This window comes from Impatiens glandulifera, chromosome 2, assembly GCF_907164915.1.
Source record: "Impatiens glandulifera chromosome 2, dImpGla2.1, whole genome shotgun sequence".
Lineage (NCBI taxonomy): Eukaryota > Viridiplantae > Streptophyta > Magnoliopsida > Ericales > Balsaminaceae > Impatiens > Impatiens glandulifera.
The window spans coordinates 59,075,301-59,096,009 of NC_061863.1; the positions used below are offsets into that span (position 1 = coordinate 59,075,301).

General features: G+C 37.9%; 3 protein-coding genes across 4 annotated transcripts; 2 read left to right on the forward strand and 1 right to left on the reverse strand.

The window, feature by feature from the left end:
* The first annotated feature begins 9,925 nt into the window (after positions 1-9,925).
* Positions 9,926-11,393, forward strand: LOC124925078. The gene is made up of 4 exons (XM_047465051.1): positions 9,926-10,004; positions 10,092-10,339; positions 10,814-10,965; positions 11,060-11,393. The coding sequence occupies exons 1-4, from the start codon at positions 9,926-9,928 to the stop codon at positions 11,391-11,393; spliced, it is 813 nt and encodes a 270-aa protein (XP_047321007.1).
* Positions 11,394-12,885: 1,492 nt separating this feature from the next.
* On the forward strand, positions 12,886-16,283 carry LOC124923769 (cell division protein FtsY homolog, chloroplastic). Its single transcript, XM_047463740.1, has 12 exons — positions 12,886-13,288; positions 13,428-13,532; positions 13,624-13,697; positions 13,778-13,836; positions 13,963-14,000; positions 14,212-14,332; positions 14,438-14,506; positions 14,588-14,670; positions 15,143-15,211; positions 15,362-15,424; positions 15,717-15,852; positions 15,994-16,283. Exons 1-11 carry the CDS (start codon positions 12,956-12,958, stop codon positions 15,828-15,830), a joined length of 1,128 nt encoding a protein of 375 aa, XP_047319696.1. The 5' UTR covers positions 12,886-12,955; the 3' UTR covers positions 15,831-15,852; positions 15,994-16,283.
* A 281-nt stretch (positions 16,284-16,564) lies between these two features.
* On the reverse strand, positions 16,565-19,614 carry LOC124923768 (digalactosyldiacylglycerol synthase 2, chloroplastic). 2 transcript variants are annotated; one of them, XM_047463738.1, is made up of 5 exons: positions 19,328-19,614; positions 18,559-18,891; positions 18,191-18,454; positions 17,429-17,781; positions 16,565-17,334 (listed from the first exon to the last, which is right to left on the reverse strand). In XM_047463738.1, the coding sequence occupies exons 2-5, from the start codon at positions 18,847-18,849 to the stop codon at positions 16,812-16,814; spliced, it is 1,431 nt and encodes a 476-aa protein (XP_047319694.1). In that variant the 5' UTR covers positions 18,850-18,891; positions 19,328-19,614; the 3' UTR covers positions 16,565-16,811. The 2 variants fall into 2 exon arrangements, with proteins under 2 accessions (XP_047319694.1, XP_047319695.1); XM_047463739.1 differs by lacking the exon at positions 19,328-19,614 and adding an exon at positions 19,167-19,300.
* Positions 19,615-20,709: the final 1,095 nt, after the last annotated feature.

Consider the following 20,709-nt stretch of genomic DNA (forward strand, 5'->3'; position numbering starts at 1 on the left):
TTTAGTGCTGCAAGTGAAGTATGATATTCCGAATATCACAAATCCTAAACCCGTTTTTATTGAAGATGATGAGGATCTGAACATATATTTATCACGCTTGATTTTGGGTAGAACCGTGTCACCATTGTGTGTGTCTGTAGTAGAGAAGTCACAATTTACTAAAGAAAAGATACCACTACTTACCTACCCAACTCAAGAAAGTATTCTCCCACAATTTACTCAGAAAATTGTACCAGAAGCTTTACCCTCGGAGGTCTTTGTTGAAAGTAATGAAGCTGGAGATAACTCTTTGCCTCACATCCCACTTACTCAGGACTTGCATGCATCGATACCTACACCACATAGTGCGAGAAGAGCATCAACGGGTACACCTACTAGTGCAAGAAGATCATCATTGGGTACACCATGTAGTGCAAGAAGATCATCATTTGGTACACCATCGACAGACATATCACCGACAGACATATCACCGACAGACCCCTCATTTGCGTTGGCGTTAACTACTGAAACTGTATTGGAAGTCGGTGCCTTGTTTGAAAATAAAAAAGAACTACAACTGATGCTATATAAATATGCGATGGCTAATCATTTTGAATTCAAGGTGGAGAAGTCAAGAAAACATCTTTGGTATGTGAAATGTTTGGATGAGAAATGCAAGTGGAGATTGCGTGCCGTGAAAGGTAAATTATCTGAGATGTTTGAGATCCGGAAATTCGACCAACAACACTCATGCTCAGTTCTATCTAGGCTAGAGAAAAAAATGCAAACACCAGCATGGGTTATTGGGCAGTGCGTGAAGAGTAAGTATATGGACCATCACCATAATCACTTGCCTAAGAAAATAATTGAAGACATGCAGGCAACTTATGGGGTAAATTTGACTTATAATAAGGCTTGGAGGGCTAGGGAAATGGCATTAGTGGCGGTGCGAGGAACGGTTGAGGATTCATATGAAAAATTACCCTCATACCTATACATGTTGGAGAAGCATAATCCTGGTACCATAACAGACATCCAAACAGACGAGGTCGGGCACTTCAAGTATATGTTCATGTCCCTAGGCCTCTCTATTAGGGGTTTCAAAGCATTTTGTCGTCCCGTATTGTGTGTTGATGCCAGTTTTCTTAAGCACAAGGTGGGAGGTCAACTATTGGTGGCTATTGCATTAGATGCTAATGAACAATTATATCCTGTCGCATTCGGAGTTGTTGATTCAGAGAATAATAACTCTTGGACTTATTTTATGCAAAAATTGAGAGAAGCAATTGGATTAGTTGATGATCTCGTCTTCGTATCCGATAGACACCCAAGCATCGCCAATGCCTTATGTGCTGTTTTTCCAGAAGCATACCACAGTGCGTGCACATATCACATAAAGATGAATATCAACGCGAAATTCAAAACTGATAATTGTCATATGGAGTTTGATATGGCTTCTCGTGCGTACACCGTCCACGAATTTAATCGTTTTTTTGACAAGATAAGGGTTAAAGATAATAGGATTGCTGCCTATTTGGAAGAAATTGGATTTCAAAGATGGAGTAGAGCATTTTTCCCCGGTAAGCGATACAATCAACTAACAAGCAATTATGCTGAGAGTTTTAATAGTCAGAGCAGGGAAGCCAGAAAGTACCCCATTTCCTCAATGGCCGAGTATTTAAGATTGACAATACAAGATTGGTTTAATGAGAGAAGAGAAAGAGCGTCCAACCACCAAGAAGTGTTATCTCCAACATATGAAAAGTGGTTACGTGAGGGATTCGAGAAGGCTAGATTCTATACAGTATCATCGCTTAACCGATTCGAGTTTTATGTGCATGACAATGAGTCTCATTTTAAAGTCAATTTGAAAGACATGAACTGCACTTGTAGGGTATTTGAAGTTTCTGGTCTTCCTTGTACTCATGCACTGGCTGCTGCCCGTCACCGCAATTTGGTTTGTTATGACTTTTGTTCAAGGTATTATTCAGCTCACATGTTCAATCTATTTAACCAATTGTTTAATCGTTTTATTTTCCATTCTTACAGATATTACACAACTGAATCTTGGATGAATGCATATGCGGAGACATGTTACCCTGCTGGTGATGAAGACGATTGGGATATTCCCGAAATGATCAAGGAACGCGTATGTCTAAAACCACCTGTCAAGGTTAAGAAAGGGCGCCCACAAACAAAGCGTAGGTCATCTCAAGGTGAGGTACGTAAGGCTCCGAGACGATGCAGCTCATGTGGTGGACTAGGACATAATAGGGCCACATGCAAAGCAGTCATGCCTGCTCCATCTACTGCAAAAGCATCATCATCTAAGCATCATGACTCTTCTTCTCAACAGCACGAGCCATCATCTCAACAATATGAGCCTTTAGATTGATTGGGATAAGTTGTATAAGTGTTTTGGATAAGTTGTATTATGATAAGTTGTACTCAGATAAGTTGTACTTGGATAAGTTGTATTATGATAAGTTGTACTCGGATAAGTTGTAATCGGATAAGTTGTAATCGGATAAGTTGTAATCTGTATGTTGTATCTAGTTTATCTGTGTACTGAAGGAGTACTTAACGCTTCGCTAAGTACTTAACGCTTCGTTAAGCGCTTCGTTAAGTAAATCTTGGTTTAAGTGAGTTTAAGTTAGTTACTTGGTACATTGATTTATATGTTCAATTCTATGGTTTTTAAATATCAGACTACCAACCAACCAGACTACATTAAAACTACAAATATTTAAACATGAAATGTAACTTAAGTTGAAGTTCTACCCAAAAAGTAATACAAGTTCAGAATACATAAGCACAAGTCAAGTTCTATCCAAAAATCAATAAACGATTACAATACAAACTAAGGTTCTGTAATTTGATGAAATAACCGGACCGCCATCTTTTGTCGAAAAAACTCCATTTCATTGGAAGTCACCTTCTCTACACCTAAACCAGCAGTCAAGTATTCCATGTGCATAAGCATAAATACACCACAATCCCCACTTTCTGCTGCTCTAGGGACTTCCCCTTTTTTGGCGACTGCATTTTTGACTGGGTGTGGCAACCTTTTATATGTCAGTTTCTGGAAATTTAAATTAGGATACCGTTGTAGCTCAGCATCACTGGCTCCCATTGCATATATTCGTGGAAACATCTCACACAAAGGTCTCATGTATGGATCGAGATTCCTATAAATACTCGAGTCGCAGTCATAAACGTCAATGTGATTATCTTGTACACGAACGACGCACAGTACCCAATGTTTGTTGCCAATGTTCAAAGGCACGTAAATATCGTCTACTAGTGGCCATTCTGGCATATGTCTATGAGGCGCTCCCCAGAAGTACTGAGAAAAGACGTCTGCTATTGGAAATTTTTCAGGATCTTTTTTATAGTTCGGGTACTCTCGCCTCATCATATCTGCTAATAAGAAATCCCCTATTGATACTTTACAATGTTTATATGTCTTGGGATATTGCTCAATCCTTTTGCGCAACAAGTGGCAGACTGCGTCGATTTCCTACAAAATGGGGGAAAAGGCAGCATATATCAAAAACCTTATTCATAAGTTAAAGAATTAATATGAAATACAAGACTTACAGGATCTTTAAGCCATGTGCACTTTGTTAGAACTCTAACAAACAACTTCTTTCGTGCTTCGCAAGTAAACACAGTCTTTGTCTCGTCATTGGTAGCTTCATCTTTCAACCAATTCTGTAATTGAACCAACAACTCATCATCAAATTTTTGAAGGGGATTGATAGTTAATGGATCATTCGTCTTTGGCTGTTTTGACAAAGAAGGGTTGGTGTAGTCTTCATCTTTCTTCTGCTTCCTCACTCTTTTTTTGGGAACTACTCCTTTAGGTGGAGTGTTGTATAATTGGAAATCATCATCATCGTTCTCATCATTCCCATCCCTCGAATCTTTCCCATCCTTCCCATCGTTCTCATCCTTCCCATCCGTGGCATCCTTCTCAACCTTGACTTTCTTCTCAACCTTCCCAACCTTGAGTTTAACCTTCCCAACCTTGGCTTTCTTCTCAACCTTCTCAACCTTGACCTTATCCTTCTTTTTCTCAATTATTTCTTGCATCATATCGGAGAGCAACATCTCCCCACCATCCACCTTCACATCATTCACAATCTCCCCACCATCCACCTTCACATCATTCACAATCTCCCCACCATCCACCTTCACATTATTCTCAGTCTCGTCCACCTTCACCACACTATCCTCCGCCTTCCTATCCTGCAAAAATAGAATAACAGTGTGGTCAACGTTTACTTCCCGAAACATTAGACTTCGCTAATCAAAACTTACCTCAGTTTTATCCTCCTCCTTCACACTCTCCTCCTCCACCTTCCTATCCTTCATCTCCATCTCATTCGTCATCATCTCCTCCACCTTCCCATCCTGCAAAAAGAAAACAACAGTGTGGTCAACGTTTACTTCCCGAAACAACATTTGACTTCACTAAGTAAAACTTACCTCAGTTATATCCTCCACCTTCTCACTCTCCTCCTCCACCTTTCCATCCTTCATCTCCATGTCATTCGTCTTCATCTCCTCCACATTCCCTTCCTGCAAAAATAATACAACAGTGTGGTCAGCGTTTACTTCCCGAAACAACATTTGACTTCACTAAGTAAAACTTACCTCAGTTATATCCTCCACCTTCTCACTCTCCTCCTCCACCTTTCCATCCTTCATCTCCATGTCATTCGTCTTCATCTCCTCCACATTCCCTTCCTGCAAAAATAAAACAACAGTGTGGTCAGTTAAGAACAACAAAAGATAAGTACTTAGCGAAGCGTTAAGTACTTAACGAAGCGTTAAGTACTTAGCGAAGCGTTAAGTACTTAACGAAGCGTTAAGTACTTAGCGAAGCGTTAAGTACTTAGCGAAGCGTTAAGTACTTAGCGAAGCGTTAAGTACTTAGCGAAGCGTTAAGTACTTAACGAAGCGTTAAGTACTTAACGAAGCGTTAAGTACTTAACGAAGCGTTAAGTACTTAACGAAGCGTTAAGTACTTAACGAAGCGTTAAGTACTTAACGAAGCGATAAGTATCTTTATCTTACCTCAGTCTTGCCCTTCTTTTCCAATTTACTCTTCTTCTTCTTCTTCTTCCTCTCCTCCTCCATATTATCTAATTTGATTATTAACGTGGCCATCCTTTGGTTGGATTTGGCTAATAACTGTTCGCACATACTAACAACCAACTTTTTCATATAAGCCTTGTGATTTGTTTGAGTTTCTTCGTAAGCTGTTTTCATCTCTTTGAGCTCCTCCTTCACCTCTTTGATGAGCTCCTCCTTCAGCGCTTTTACCTCCTCTTTCAGCTCTTCACATTTACATCCAACAGAAGATGTTGGAGGTAATCCAGGACTAGTAGCGGATGGGGGGCTAGGAATGTTGGCAGGACTAGATTCATAAGCAAGCTTCCTCTTCAGGTTTACGGCTTCTTTGAGATTAAGCGCAGCCTTTCTCTTCCGGGTGTTTGGTTTGGAAGTAGGTTCTTCATGTTCATCCTCAGGTTCACTTCCCTCCTCTTCATCATCATAATCCTCCTTCACTAACTTCCCTTCTGTAAATCCCTCAAAAAATTCATCAGTTGACTCATCTATTTGTTCAAAGTCCTCACCATTGTATAACCTCTTCTCCATGGAGGACTCTTCCATCTCAGTCAGATCCGTTGTCTCCAGGGCAGTCTTTATCTCGATCAAGGTGTTCTTCCTGTTGGAATGATAGACTAACAACCTTGGGCGTAGAGGATCATTAAGCTCATTCTTTCTAGCAAATTTAGGAACAAAACCTTTGATGACCTCATATGTCCACACTTGAAATGCCAGTGCAAACCCATAAATGTTATAAGCAAAAGGAGCATAAGGATCAGTACTCTTTTCCTTCTTCTTCTTATAATATTTGTGACTGAGATGTCTCATGTTCTTGTTCAAACCCTTGAGGGTGGCTCTGAAGGTCACCTTCCCCCAAGGAAATCGGAGGAAACTTTCCTCGTCTTCGACCATGTGGAGGATTTTGGCAAATACCACCCTCCTTGGGTCAAATGAAAATAGGTACTGGCAAATCAAGCATACCAGCCCCATCTTCCAGGCATCTTCCTTATCTCTACATTTCAAAAAAACAGTCTCCAAGTCTTGCATTACTACACTCGTCTTCCCTTTAAAATATTTTACCAACAGAGGTGGACAACCTCGGCATTCTTCTTCGTTCACCTCAGGAAACCTTCCGAAGTTTAGGCCCGTCACCAAGGCGTACTCTTTCATACCAAACACAAGTTCTTGCCCATTGATATTGAAAGTAATCTCCTTGGAGGTTGAGGTTACCCTCCTAAGCAACATGTGATGTACAATAGTTCCTGAGAACTGCAACACTGGCGCAGAGACTATATATCTGAATTGGGTATTGTACACCTTCTCCACACGATCCATTTCCTCAAACTTCATAACAATCTTCTTAAGGCAGAGGGCGCTTTTCCAAGAAATCCGTCCAGGGAAATCAGGAACGGTGGTTTCTGCCATCTACAAAAGGAACAACAACAAAAATGTAAGATCATATACATAGACCACATCAAACGTTAAGTACTTAACGAAGCGTTAAGTACTTAACGAAGCGTTAAGTACTTAACGAATCCCTAAACCAGAAACAATAACCAACAACCAGAAACAAACATGCAAATATAATGCAATAATCAATAACCAGAAACAAACATTAAACGCTAAACCTAACCAATATTAAACCAATAAACTGAAACAGCCAAAACCCCTAAAACTAAACATGCAAATATGAAAACCCATAACCAAAAAAAGACATGCAACAACCAAACTAAAACTAACCTGAGATTTATGGGGAATCAATGATAGAGAGGGAGGACACGAGGGGGACGGGCAGATCGGCCTTGTCAATGTCTTCTTCAGTGTGACGGTTGTAGAGAGAGAGGAATCGAGAGGATAGAAGAGGGAAAATGGAAGAAATGAATGTCCAAATGTTTTATTTTTTAAAATATATGGTATGGCGCGTGCATATACGCGCACCTCTTCGTCTTCCTACGCGCGCGTGCAGAAGCGTTAAGTACTTAACGAAGCGTTAAGTACTTAACGATGCGTTATGTACTTAGCGAAGCGTTAAGTACTTAACGAAGCGTTAAGTACTTAACGCTTCGCTAAGTACATAGCGCATCGTTAAGTACTTAACGCTTCGTTAAGTAACTAGCAGAAACGATATCATCTGCAAATATCATCACAGCCAAAAGAACAATCAATAAGATGAACAAACTAATAAACCAAAATGAACAAATATGAACATATATGAACAAATATAACCCAATATGAACAAATATGATTCAATATGAACCAATATTAACCAATATCACCAAAAAGAACATATTTAGGGTTAGGGTTTCATGAAGAAATACAAATAATAACATAAATCTGTTATATAAACATAGATTCGGGGATTAGGTTGCTTATCTTGTCGATTTATGCTTGAGGGCTCGCCGTCGCCGGAGTTTACGCCGCCGGCGACAAACTCAGGAGGAAAGAAAGCATGAGAGAGAAAGAAAATGAGAGAAATGAAAAAATTTGAGTATATATATCAAGACTGTTTCACTTCGCGAAACGCGAACTCCCTTCGCGTTACGCGAAAAGGGTAAATTAGTCCAAAAAAAAATAAGTGGTCATCAGATCAAAAATTATTAAAAATTACCACGGATGCAAATAGGCCTATTTGTAGGGTCATTTAGTCCAATTTCTCTATATTTCTATCTTAACTAGTTATACTGATTTTTCTAAAAAAAAAAAAAAAGAAAGAAAGAAAGTGTTTGTGATGTTTGGTTAAGAAGATGGCTAAAAGGTTCAGTATACACAACTTTAAAGTATATTTGATACTTCAAAATAGTTAGTAGACTATTTAATGTTAACGTAAAGTTTAAGGGCGATTTCAAAACTTTAGACAATTGATGAACCAGACGTTATGGGAAATTTGATGGAATAACCCTCATAAGAGGGTTATTTCCACTTTTAACATGTGATTAATAAATTTATCATTTTTGACCCAAGGCAAAAGGTCAGTTTTACCCTTTATTAAAAAAAAAAAAAAAAATTCAGTAAGTGAGTGCGCATTTCAGTTACTGAAATGTCACTTTCTTCTCCATTTCCCTCCTCTCCACCAACCGTCCTTTCCCCGTCCTTCCTTCATCATCATCAACGCTTCCTTCATCAAGGTTCTTCATCATCAAGCTTCCTTCATCATCAAGCTTCCTTCATCATCAACGGATCCTTCCTTCATCATCGACGATCGTCTTCAACATTCAGGTTAGACGTTCGTCCTTTTAGGGTTTTGTTGTTTAGAGTCTAGGATGTAGGTTAGGTCATGGAATAATGGTTTTAGAGCTTGGCTGATATGTTTTACAGTGAAATATACATCCGAAGAAGGTGACGAAGGCGACAGTGCATCTGTCGCAGACGATAGTGCATCTGTCGCAGACGACAGTGCATCTGTCGCAGACGACAGTGCATCTGTCGCAGGCGGGAAATGCATCTGTCGCAGGCGACAGTTCATCTGTCGCAGGCGACAGTTCATCTGTCGCATGCGACAGATGCACTGTCGTCTGCGACAGATGCACTGTCGCCTGCGACAGATGCATTTTCCTCCTTGCATTTTCCTCCTTGCAATTAACACTGACTGGTCACTGTCACTGACTTCTTTGAATTTTTTTCAATTGCAGATCACATGAATGTTGGTGTTTTTCTACTCTTTGATGGAGACTGGAAAACTGATGATTGTGGGGTTAGTTCTTTTGTCTCAAGTTCGTGTCGTGGTGTGAATGTACCCCGAAATGCTACATATGAAGAGTTAGCTTCAATTGTCTATAATTCTATTGGTGTGGACAAACTAAGATATGACTTAGTGTTCAAGGTAAAGTATAATATGCTAATGATCAATTCTCCTCCTGCAACAATCATTGGAGATAGCGATGTGGCATTCTAATTACAAGAACTCTCGTCTTCACTGCCCAATCATCGCGCCCCGCTATGTGTCTCCTTAGTAGAGAAGTCAATACCTTCAACTCAACAAAGTGAAAGACCAGAAAATGACATATTTGAGCAGCAAGATATCTTACCAAGGCATCGAGATGTGTTTGAGCAGCAAGATGTATTCCCAAGTCAACAAGATGTATTCCCAAGACAACAAGATGTATCTGAGCAGCAGGATGTGTTTGAGCAGCAAGATGTATTCCCAAGTCAACAAGATGTATTCCTAAGGCAACAAGATGTATCTGAGCATGTGTTTGAGCAGCAGGATGTGTTTGAGCAGCGAGATATATTTGAGCAGCAAGATGTTTTTGAGCAGAGAGATGTATGTGAGGAGCAAAATGTTTTTGAGCCGGAAAATGTCTTCCCAAGTCAACCAAGCACTTCCCATGTTAGGAATACATTCAGCCATACTGAGGGAACCAAGCACTACTTCTCATATGAACCACTCGAGATCGAAACTCCTGCTCCATTAATTGAAAATTCATTGGAAGTGGGTACGTTCTTTGATAACAAAAAAGAAATACAATTGAGGTTGCATAGACATGCGATGTCTAATCACTTTGTCCTTAAAGTGGTGAAGTCAACAAAAAATCTTTGGTTTGTAAAATGCATGGCTGAGAACTGCAAGTGGAAATTGCGTGCTATGAAAGGAAAATTCTCGGAGATGTTTGAGATCAGAAAATTTGTAAAAGAACACACATGCTCAATTTTGACGAGACAAGACAATGTGAGGCAAGCACCATCATGGGTAATTGCGGAGTGTATCAAACGTAAATACATGGACCATCACCATGACCACATGCCTAAAAAAATAATGGAAGACATGCATACAAGTTATGGGTTAACTTTGACATATAATAAGGCTTGGAGGTCAAGGGAAAAGGCCTTAATGGCGGTGCGAGGAACTGTGGAGGATTCCTATGGTGAATTGCCATCCTACCTGTTCATGTTGCAGAAGAAGAACCCAGGTACCATAACTGACATCCAGACGGATGAGGAAGGACACTTCAGGTATATGTTCATGTCTTTAGGGGTTTCAATTAGGGGTTTCATAGGATGTTGTCGTCTTGTATTGTGCATCGATGCCAGCTTCCTTAAGCATAAAGTTGGAGGTCAACTACTGGTTGCGATAGCATTGGATGCGAACGAGCAACTATATCCCGTTGCTTTTGGTGTCGTTGATTCAGAGAATAATAACTCTTGGACATATTTCATGCAACAACTAAGATTGGCAATTGGATCAGTCCCGGATCTCGTCTTCATATCCGATAGACACCCAAGTATTGCCAACGCCTTGTCCGCGGTTTTTCCAGAAGCACATCACGGGGCATGCACATACCACATCAAAATGAATATAATGGCCAAATTTAAAACTGATAACTGTCATGTTGAGTTTGATTTGGCTTCTCGTGCATACACCGAGACCACGTTTCAGAAGCATTTTGACAAGATCAGAACTAAAAACCCTAGGATTGCTCAATATTTGGAACAAATTGGAGTGGAGAGATGGAGTCGTGCTTTTTTCCCCGGTTCGCGATACAATCAAATGACAAGTAATTACGCTGAGAGTTTTAATAGTCAGTGCAGAGAAGCTAGGAAATATCCCATAACAACATTAGCTGACTATTTAAGATTCACAATACAAGATTGGTTTTATCATAGAAGAGAAAAATCATCCAACCACAACGAACATTTATCTCCATATTATGAAAAGTTATTACGTGAGGAAGGTGAAAATGCTAGATTCTACAGTGTTTATCCACTTAATCGATTTCAGTTCCATGTGCATGACGGTGAATTTGATTTTCAAGTTGACTTCAAGGGTCGAACATGTACTTGTAGGGTATTTGATGTATCCGGTCTTCCTTGTACGCATGCCCTAGCTGCTGCCCGTTTCCGGAAATCGGTTCCATATGAGTTGTGCGCAAGGTTAGAGAATTTTTGTTCCATAAGTTATGTTCAATTTATGTTGTGTTGAATATATGTTATGTTGAATTTATGTTATCACTGTATAATTTTGCAGGTTTTACTCAACTGAATCGTGGTGCATGGCTTATGCGGAGACATGTTATCCAGTTTTTCAACATAATGAAGCTTGGGACATTCCCGAACATATCAAGAAACGAGTCTGCCTAAAACCCCCCGTGAAGATTAAGAAAGGACGACCAACAACAAAACGTAGATCATCACAAGGTGAGGTTCGTAAAGAACGGAGACGGTGTGGCTCATGTGGCGGTCTAGGTCATAACAGAGCAACATGCTCAGCAGTGATGCCTGCACCATCTACTGCAAGACCTTCACAATCAAGTGCCCAATCTACACAACCTTCACAATCAAGTGCCCAATCTTTGGCATGAAACTGTTTTAGGGTTTTGATCAAACCGTTTTTGTATGTACATCAAACTGTTTTAGGGTTTTGATCAAACTGTTTTTGGGGTAGGATTTTGATCATCTGTTTTTGGGGTAGGGTTTTGATCATCTGTTTTTGGGGTAGGGTGTTGATCAAACTGTTTTTTGGGTAGGGTTTTGATCATCTTCATATTTCATCTGTTTAAGTGTTGTCATCTGTTGTGTTGTCAAAGAGAAATAGCAGGATTGATTTCAGGAATGCAGGAATGCATCTGTCGCAGGACAAATAGAAGTAGCAGGGATGCATTTCCCGCCTGCGACAGATGCACCGTCGCCTGCGACAGATGCACCGTCGCATGCGACAGATGCATTTCATTTATGTTTTGTGCTTAATTATATATATATATATATATACTATATTATATTTGAATTCAAAATAGCAAACTACATTACATTCAAAAATAAATACATAAGGTTTACATTCAAAAATAAATACATAAGGTTTACATTCAAGTCAGAATAATTAAACTTGACTCTTCATAGCCCTTTCCATAAGACCAAAGTGATTAAACTTGTCCTTGGTCTTTAACAAGCAGGTGCAAGTAGATTTCCATTAAACACGTCCAGGAAAGTTCTCAATTACAGTTTTGTTTTTACATTTGGTTGGTGCCATCTGCAAAAAATCAATAAGTCAGAATAATGAAAGTAAATACCACTAATTTAAAGGAAATATGACATTTTTCGAAGACGACAGTGCATCTGTCGCAGGCGACAGTGCATCTGTCGCAGGCGACAGTGCATCTGTCGCAGGCGACAGTGCATCTGTCGCAGACGACAGTGCATCTGTCGCAGGCGAATAGTGTATTCTTCCTGCGACAGATGCATCTGTCGTCTGCGACAGATGCACTGTCGTCTGCGACATATGCACTGTCGCCTGCGAAAATGCATCGTCGCCATCGACAATAAACCCAAAACCCTGCAACAGCCTTCGACAGAAGCGTTTTAAACCCAAAACTAAACCTAAACAATAAACCTAAACAATAAACACTACCTAAACTTAAACACATACCTAAACCTAAACAATACCCTAAACCATTCCTCCATTATAGCATGCATGGATATAAAACGGAGAACTAGGATAGAAACGGGGAAGATAAACTCACATTCGACGTATTTGAGTTGAGATTCTCGTCGGGGGCTCTTGTTTGTCGTCGGAGCTCGTCGGGGTTCGAGGGAGGGTTCGAGGGAGAGGACGTCTTCGAAGTTGGAAACGAGAGAGAGAACTGGGAAAGGAAGACGGGGGAGTGAAAGGAGAACTGGGTTCGAGGGAAAGGAAGACGGGGAGAATGAAAATCAAATTTTTTTTTTTTTTTTTTTTTAATAAAGGGTAAAACTGACCTTTTACCTTGGCAAAAGGTCAAAAATGAAAAACTTATTAATCACCTGTTAAAAGTGGAAATTCCCCTTTTATGAGGGTTATTCCATCAAATTTCCCGACGTTATCCAGTTTCATTATGATGGTTTGCTCCTTCCTTCATCACTCTTGGAGCTGGTAAAGAAAAGCACAGTAATGGCGTCAGTTCCATCTCGTCACTATTTCTCACTTATGCAACCAGTTTCTTCAAATGCTCCTTCTACTAATAAAGTCTTCAATATTCCTCTCGGCCGGTTTCCTTCACTTCCGACCAGTCATTGTTGTTCTTCTCGGTTCAGATGTTCTGCTACTGGTCAGACTGGATTCCTCACCCGACTGGGCCGTTTGATCAAGGAGAAGGCAAAAAGCGACGTTGATAAGCTCTTTTCTGGCTTCACAAAGACTCGGGACAACTTGGCAGTGATCGATGAGCTCCTACTTTACTGGAACCTCTCTGACACCGATCGCGTCCTTGATGAATTAGAAGAGGTCTGAATTTCTTGTCCTACTGTTTTTTTAACTTAATTGATTGCCATTTTAGCTTCTCTTCATTATGTATAATTGAGATTTGAGAAGATTCGTCCATGTTAAAAATGTATGGAAATTTGGATTTTATCTCATATTGAAGGCGTTGCTAGTAGCTGATTTTGGACCGAAGATTACTATTAAGATTGTGGAGAGTTTGCGAGATGATATTTATGCTGGGAAGCTTAAATCAGGTACCGAAATCAAGGTAATTAATTACATTTGGCCTTGTTTCCTGATTATCCATATGCCTAAAAGCCAGTGTAAAATTCTTTATACAACTGTGTTCTTCTATGTAGACTGCTTTGAAAAGGAGTGTGCTGGACTTGTTGACTAAGAAATCAATGAAAACAGAGCTTCAACTTGGTTTCAGGTTCGTGCTACTTTAATATTGATGTTCTCATGCCTTTCCATGTGGTGTTTTAATTTGGAAGAATTTGTGTCCTATACTAGGAAGCCAGCCGTGATCATGATTGTAGGCGTTAATGGAGGTGGGAAGACAACATCTCTTGGTAAGACACTGATTCCTTTATATATTACAGGATCAGAGATTTACAATCTATAATTTATGAACTTATATGTGGTATATAATATATGGAGGGATTAGGAAACCTTATCTATGGTAATTTCTTTTGCAGGAAAGCTGGCAAATAGGTTAAAGAAGGAAGGGGCCAAGGTGAAACATTGGTCCTGCTCTTGTTTCCATTAAATAGTTCTTCAGTAGTGATATCTCTAGAAGTGGCCAATGACATCAGCAACCTAATGCCTTGGTGGTTTCCACTCTAAGACGGTTTGGGTTATGTCTAAAAGACCAGCAAAGTTAACCCTTGAAATTATTGGGAATGACAGTAAGTTAACCCTTCCCCTTTTGCTGTTGAAATTGCCAGATATTGCTTGCAGCAGGTGATACATTTAGGGCAGCTGCCAGTGATCAACTGGAGATTTGGGCTGAGAGGACAGAGTGTGAGATTGTTGTGGCTGAAAAGGAAAACGCCAAAGCAGCAACGGGTAGATTACAAATCTTTCATATCTAGTTTAGAAAATGTTATTTACGATGAAACTTTTGCAAACCTATAATCAATTCATAACGTCTGTTTCAACATCATCTTGAAGTTATTACACAGGCTGTGAAAAGAGGCAAAGAACAAGGATTTGATGTTGTCTTGTGTGATACATCTGGGCGTAAGCATTAGAACTTCAAATAATATGTGATCACCTGTAATGTGTTCTAATGGTAATGTGGCAGACCTATTTATTTTGCAGGTTTACACACTAACTACAGCCTGATGGAAGAATTGATTGCTTGCAAAAAAGCTATTGGTAAAATTGTTTCTGGTGCACCGAATGTAAGTCTGAATTGTGTTTACACCATGTTGGACAATTTTTTTATGAGAGAATTAACATGTTTTCAGATAATAAAGCCCAAATATTTCTAAAAGAATGGAACTGATTTCAGTTATTATATGACCTATGTTCATTTTATCTAAACCCGGCCTGGCTAGCTCAAGTGGTAAAAGTATTGAACATAGGAGGTCGAGGTCTCAAGTTCAACTATCACTGAATGCACCTTGATTGAAGTGGTGGAGGGTGTCATGGGATGTTGTGCTAGCCTTTAGGGAAAGACCCAAGTCTCATAAAAAAATTACATTTTATCTATACTTCACGACTGTTGCATTTGCTGTTCAATGAGTGTTGCAAGCATTAAACAAGTTGATTTTTATACAAATGTGGATCATGAATGAGATATTTACATTATTGAATATATTTGTTACATGTACATAACATGCTTTACAGACAACAACTTATGAACTTTTACAGGAGATCCTTTTGGTGCTAGATGGAACAACTGGGTTGAATATGCTTCCACAAGCAAGGGAGTTCAATGATGTGACTCTCATTCTCTTTCCTTCTGCACTAAGATTTACTTTTTTCACAAACCACCAACTTTTCCAAACAAATAATGCTGCTGCTATTTAATTCTACTAGTCTAGTTATAGTGTTTCTGTGCTTGACAATATTAATTTCTAAAATTGGCAGGTAGTTGGAATAACTGGTTTGGTTTTGACAAAGCTTGATGGTAGTGCCAGAGGAGGTTGTGTGGTATGCTTGCAATCAATTCAAGTTTTATTTTAGCTGTCTTGTTTTTGGCAATGGGTCCAAAGTTTTTCTTTAATAATTCCCTTAGATTGTAGATCAAGTAATCTACATCTTGAATTTTCACTACATAGTTAAGAATAACTGGGGTGTAGTAGGATATAATAGAAACAGTATAGGGGTAGTATGGTAATTAGTAGTTTATAAATAGAAAAACTGGTTTATCTCCTGTAAAAGCTAAGGCAATTCTGCAATTCTGTAAAAGTTATTTTAATTCATGATTGTTGAATGACGGCAGGTCAGTGTGGTTGATGAGCTTGGAATTCCTGTAAAATTTGTTGGTGTGGGTGAAGGCATAGAAGACCTACAGCCCTTTGATGCTGAAGCATTTGTTGATGTTGTATTTTCATGAGTACTAAGATCTTAACTATTCTGTAAGTGTTTTTTTTTATAAAAATTTGCATAATCTCATAATGAGCAAAAACTAAACTGCAATACTGGTCTTATGGTTCTTAATAGGTAGTGATAGTTCTCAGATTGATCCTTAATTATTAAGTCATTTGATTTGTTTTCAGCTGAAACAATGTTGATTTGCTAGTTGATAGCTCACCTTTTGAGGCCTATAGAAGTGATATGATGATTCTCTTCAGAGGCACAACAACAATCCTGTAAAGTATCGAATGCAAATAGCAGCTATTACAAATATACTGCATTGCAATTTGTAAGCAATCTGCTAATATTGAAGGTTATAATCTAAATCTTTCAGGAAAACCGCAAATTTGTTGTAATTGTATGTATTCATTCATTTACGTACTTTAAAGTTTCTTGAGTGTTAGTTTTAATGGATTGGGAACTTGTTTCTCTATAACAATCCATGAGATATCACTCTCAGCGCCATTTCACAACTAGCAGGAAAACCACAAATTTGTTGTATTTTTTTTGTTTATTTATCGGTTTAGTTTTCAAATATGGATCCAGTAACATATCAAGATGAGACTATGCTATGCTTGAAAATTTGAGATTCAGAATCTAATAATGTTTCTCATTTGAATTCATATCCGAATTCCAGAACAAAAAATATAAATGTACAAAATGTATTAACTTATGGTTCTCTTAACAAGCACGTAATTTATTGAGTCAGCATAATTATTATAGAAAAGAACCGGATCTGATGGCAACAAACATCTGCATAAAAGTATGTCAATTGTAAAAACCATAACTGCCACCCACACCCCATCTGTTATTAAGGTTTAAAATATGTCTCCTTTTTTTGTCTACTTCGAACTCCCAACCAAGAACCAAACTATAGATCCTTGTGTAAAAGAGAGCTTTGTTGAGAGGATAAAAATTTATATTTAAAGATAAGCTTAACAACAATCAATCATTGTAATCATCAGGTTGGAGATCCACCCCTTTTGGCAGCAGAAGAAGCACCCGCCGCCAAACCAAGTTCCTTGCGCTGTTCTTGATCCGGTTCCAACTTCACAAACCCTGTCCCAACATGGTGTAAATAAGCAGAAGCATCCTCCATCTTCTTTTGAAAGCTCATAGACGTTGACAAGAATGTCTTCGAAGTTGACTTCCCAAATTTCTTTGATGTTTGGGTTGTTGGAATTTGGGGTTGCTGCTTCTGCTCGTCTGAAAGCTCTGCAGCCTTTAGAAACCTTTCTGTAGCTGCTTCCCATGACAGCTCATGTCTATGATCATCAGATAATGGCGTCGGCTCTTCCCTGAGTGCTTTCCGTATAGCTTCAACAAATCCTTTGCTGTTGTCGTACATGAAGCAGTTTGGGAATTGCTTGAAGAAATCGTTTGATGGGTGATTCGCACAAACCACTATTTTCCCCATTGCTAGTGCTTCGGCTGTTGTTGTGCATACAACGTCTGTCGTGCTGGGGTTCACGAATACTTTATAGCTGGAAAAGAGATGAGAAAATGATTGGTTATTCAATTAATCCAAGATCAAACAAGGCCTCAAGTTTTCTGTCAAAATTGGGGGGAAATACTTACTCGTGAAACAAGAGATCGGCATGGTCTCTGCCAGGATGAACCTTAACAGTTATTTCCAACTTCTTGGCAGCTTCCTGAACTGCATATGAATCCTCTCCACTTCCATATAAATCAACTTCCAGCCCAGTTAAGTCCTTCTGATGGATTGCTAAGAGTTTAAGAAGTTCCTTGTAGCCTTTGCTCCATATCATCTTACCAATATAGTAAGCACCTTTGGTGAAGACCTTGTCCCCATCTTGTTGTTTTTCATCTTGTTTTTTCTTTCCAATCTCAAGAAACTTTGGATTTACTCCATGGACATTGCATATAATGGATCTTGGAAGTTCCTGAGTAGCAGCCGATAACCGTATAACCTGCCATTTCATCATAACAAGTACATATGGTCAAAACCCATTGATAAATACACATCAATTTGCAACAACCTATAAATACAAACTTAACATTTCACAAAAAGGAGCAATTTGCATGGATGTCTAGAATAGAAACAAGAGTTAACTTGAATAAGAAAAGCCCTTTTGTTTGAAGGGTTATTAACCTATTATTTAATCGTCAATAATTCATACCATCAACCAAAATATTAAAATATTAAATGCAAAGCCATTTAACCCAAATAATAAACTTTTTCATCAAACAATGTTTATCAAATATCCATTTATTTTTTAAAAAGATATCTATATCAAGAAAGCTCGAAGACTATCATCTATAACATCTCAGAAAAATCTGAAGCATATGTTTAATTCAAACTATTATCAGGAAACTTACTCTGTGGCAATAAATATTCACAACCCAGGTATTGATGTATTTCACCACCAAAGCCTGCAGCATATTCTTCTCTCTTCTAACATATTCAATATAATTAGTGTGGACAACCCCTACAACCAAACGGAACTTTGTTTTCCATCTCTTCCCATGATGGTACCATGTAAGGTGCTCGGGTTCCTCAAGAACAGCAATATCTGCCTCTTCATCAGGGATAATATCTGTGATATCACCCGCAGCAAGGATACTCCTTTTTTCTAAAGAAAACTGTTAGACGTGATTCCAAGAAAGAAAAGAAAAGTGAATATATTTGCAGTGAATCGACAAGGAAAAACTGTTCAAATCAAACTACAGTTTACGTAGCTGCTTACCTTCCCGGGATAAAAACATATATGAAAAGTAGATGTGAAGCCGGTTCTTTGCTCCAGCCAGTTACGGACGTAATTCTCTTGCTCCAAATGTGAGTTAAATGTGATATTACCAGGATAAACATGTGCTTGATCTTGTAGTGTTAGCCATGGGATCACCAAGGTGACTTTTCTGTCTCCATTTTTAGCAAGATAAACAGCACGAAACAAAGGGTTGACTGCAGTTCCAGTCATCCATGGAAGACTTGCAGTAGTGAAAATTGCAATATGTTGTTGCTTGTTAGGGTTAGCCATTCAATCATCAAGCTCAGTCAGGCCAGGAAAGTTGTGTTATTTCTGAAACCAGATATAATCTCTAAATAAAGAACTTGAAAGCTTAAGCAACACAATTTAACAAAATACAATCTGCTTGCAGGAGATGAAAACCTAAGGGAAGTTGCTTTTGGAATCTCTATGTTCCATAAATGCATTAGATATAAACAGTTAATCATTCTCATATACTTCCAGAAGAAGTTATTTTTTTTTTTTGTTTTCAAGCCTGTCAGTTTTGTGGGATTGTTCTGCATACTTGTAATTTACATCATAAGCTGAAGAACTAACAAAAACTATACCAGAAATCTGACATTAAAAATCAGGAAGAATTAGACCACAACAATACGCATGGTTGATGTACAAATCTGAAGCTCCCAACAGAACATAGAAAATCGAGAAATCGGAAGCAAAGACGAAAACGATTGAAGATGAAGACAAAGAAATGAAAACTGTGACTTACAAGAGAGGAGCAATGAATTGGCATTCAAGTTTGTCAAATAAGGCGGATCTAGGGTTTGAATGGTCGCTGCCAAGGAAATAAAGAAATAAAAAAACGTAACGTTCGTTCGGGGAAAGAAGAAGAGTAGGTATGAAGAAGACGAATCGGCAAAATTAATCTTTTTTGGCTAGACTTTTGTGATGTCGTCGGTCCTCAGAAATGGGCCATCGGATCTATCTATGTATGATAAAACTCGAATCTCAATTGGGAATGACCATCGTTGTTGTTAACTCGTTCTTTCTGAACCAGGGGAAGTTTACAAAGATGCCAATAAAATGAAATTAACGGTCGTTTCAACAGAATTCTAGAACTTGTTAGGACATTAATTGGTCATTAAGAGGAATGTAATTGTCAATGTGGATCTAAATGGAAATGCGATTATCATCCGTCTCCTTTTATTCCTAAAAAATTATAACATTTTCTATATATCAAAAATATTGTACATATAATATCGAAAATATTATTATTTTTTTTTGTATACCCAACAAAATGGTAAACTATTATACCTATGTCATGGTAAAGACATATATATCATATCGTTTTAGACTATAATACCTAAATAATATTTATAATTAAAAATATATAATACTTATAAATAAATAAATAAATGTTATTATTTTTTTGGTATAACAACAAAAATTAATATTTTTGATACAATATTTTTGATATACAAAATTATTCGATCATGGAAAAATTACTCTAAATACCAATTCAGAAAATATTAAAATTATATTGTTACCATTTCACATACATTTGTTTATTTGACTGAGAATGTTTTTTTAAATATTAAACTTTTAATAACTAAATCTCAGCCAAAAATAAAATTAATTCTAATAATTAAAATAATTTTCATATGAAATCCTAACTTTTAATTAGGGCATGTTTGATGCATGATTATGATTTATGGCTCAAGAACTACATAATGTAGGGTAAGCAAAATCGAAAAAACCAAAATCTTGAACGAAATAATTATAAATCGACCGAACCGAGTTTTGATCGGTTTATAATTTTCTGTACGGTCATGATCGGTTCGGTTTACGATTTAGATAATAATAAACCGACGGACAAATCGAACGACCGTATATACAATATACAAGTATTTTGATATTTTTTAAATATGAATAGTGTTTTGATAAAAATAAAAGATGTTGCTTATTTTTTATCAAAAGATTTCAATCTTGAGAGATACTATTTTATATATTTGATTTTTTTGTTAAATTTAATAATATTCTAATAATTTTTCTTTTAAGTTAAATCGATTTGTTATCTAATTTATTCCTAATAAAATTTTGAATCAATTTTTTTATTCTTTTAGTTTATATATTATAAATTTATTATTTGAT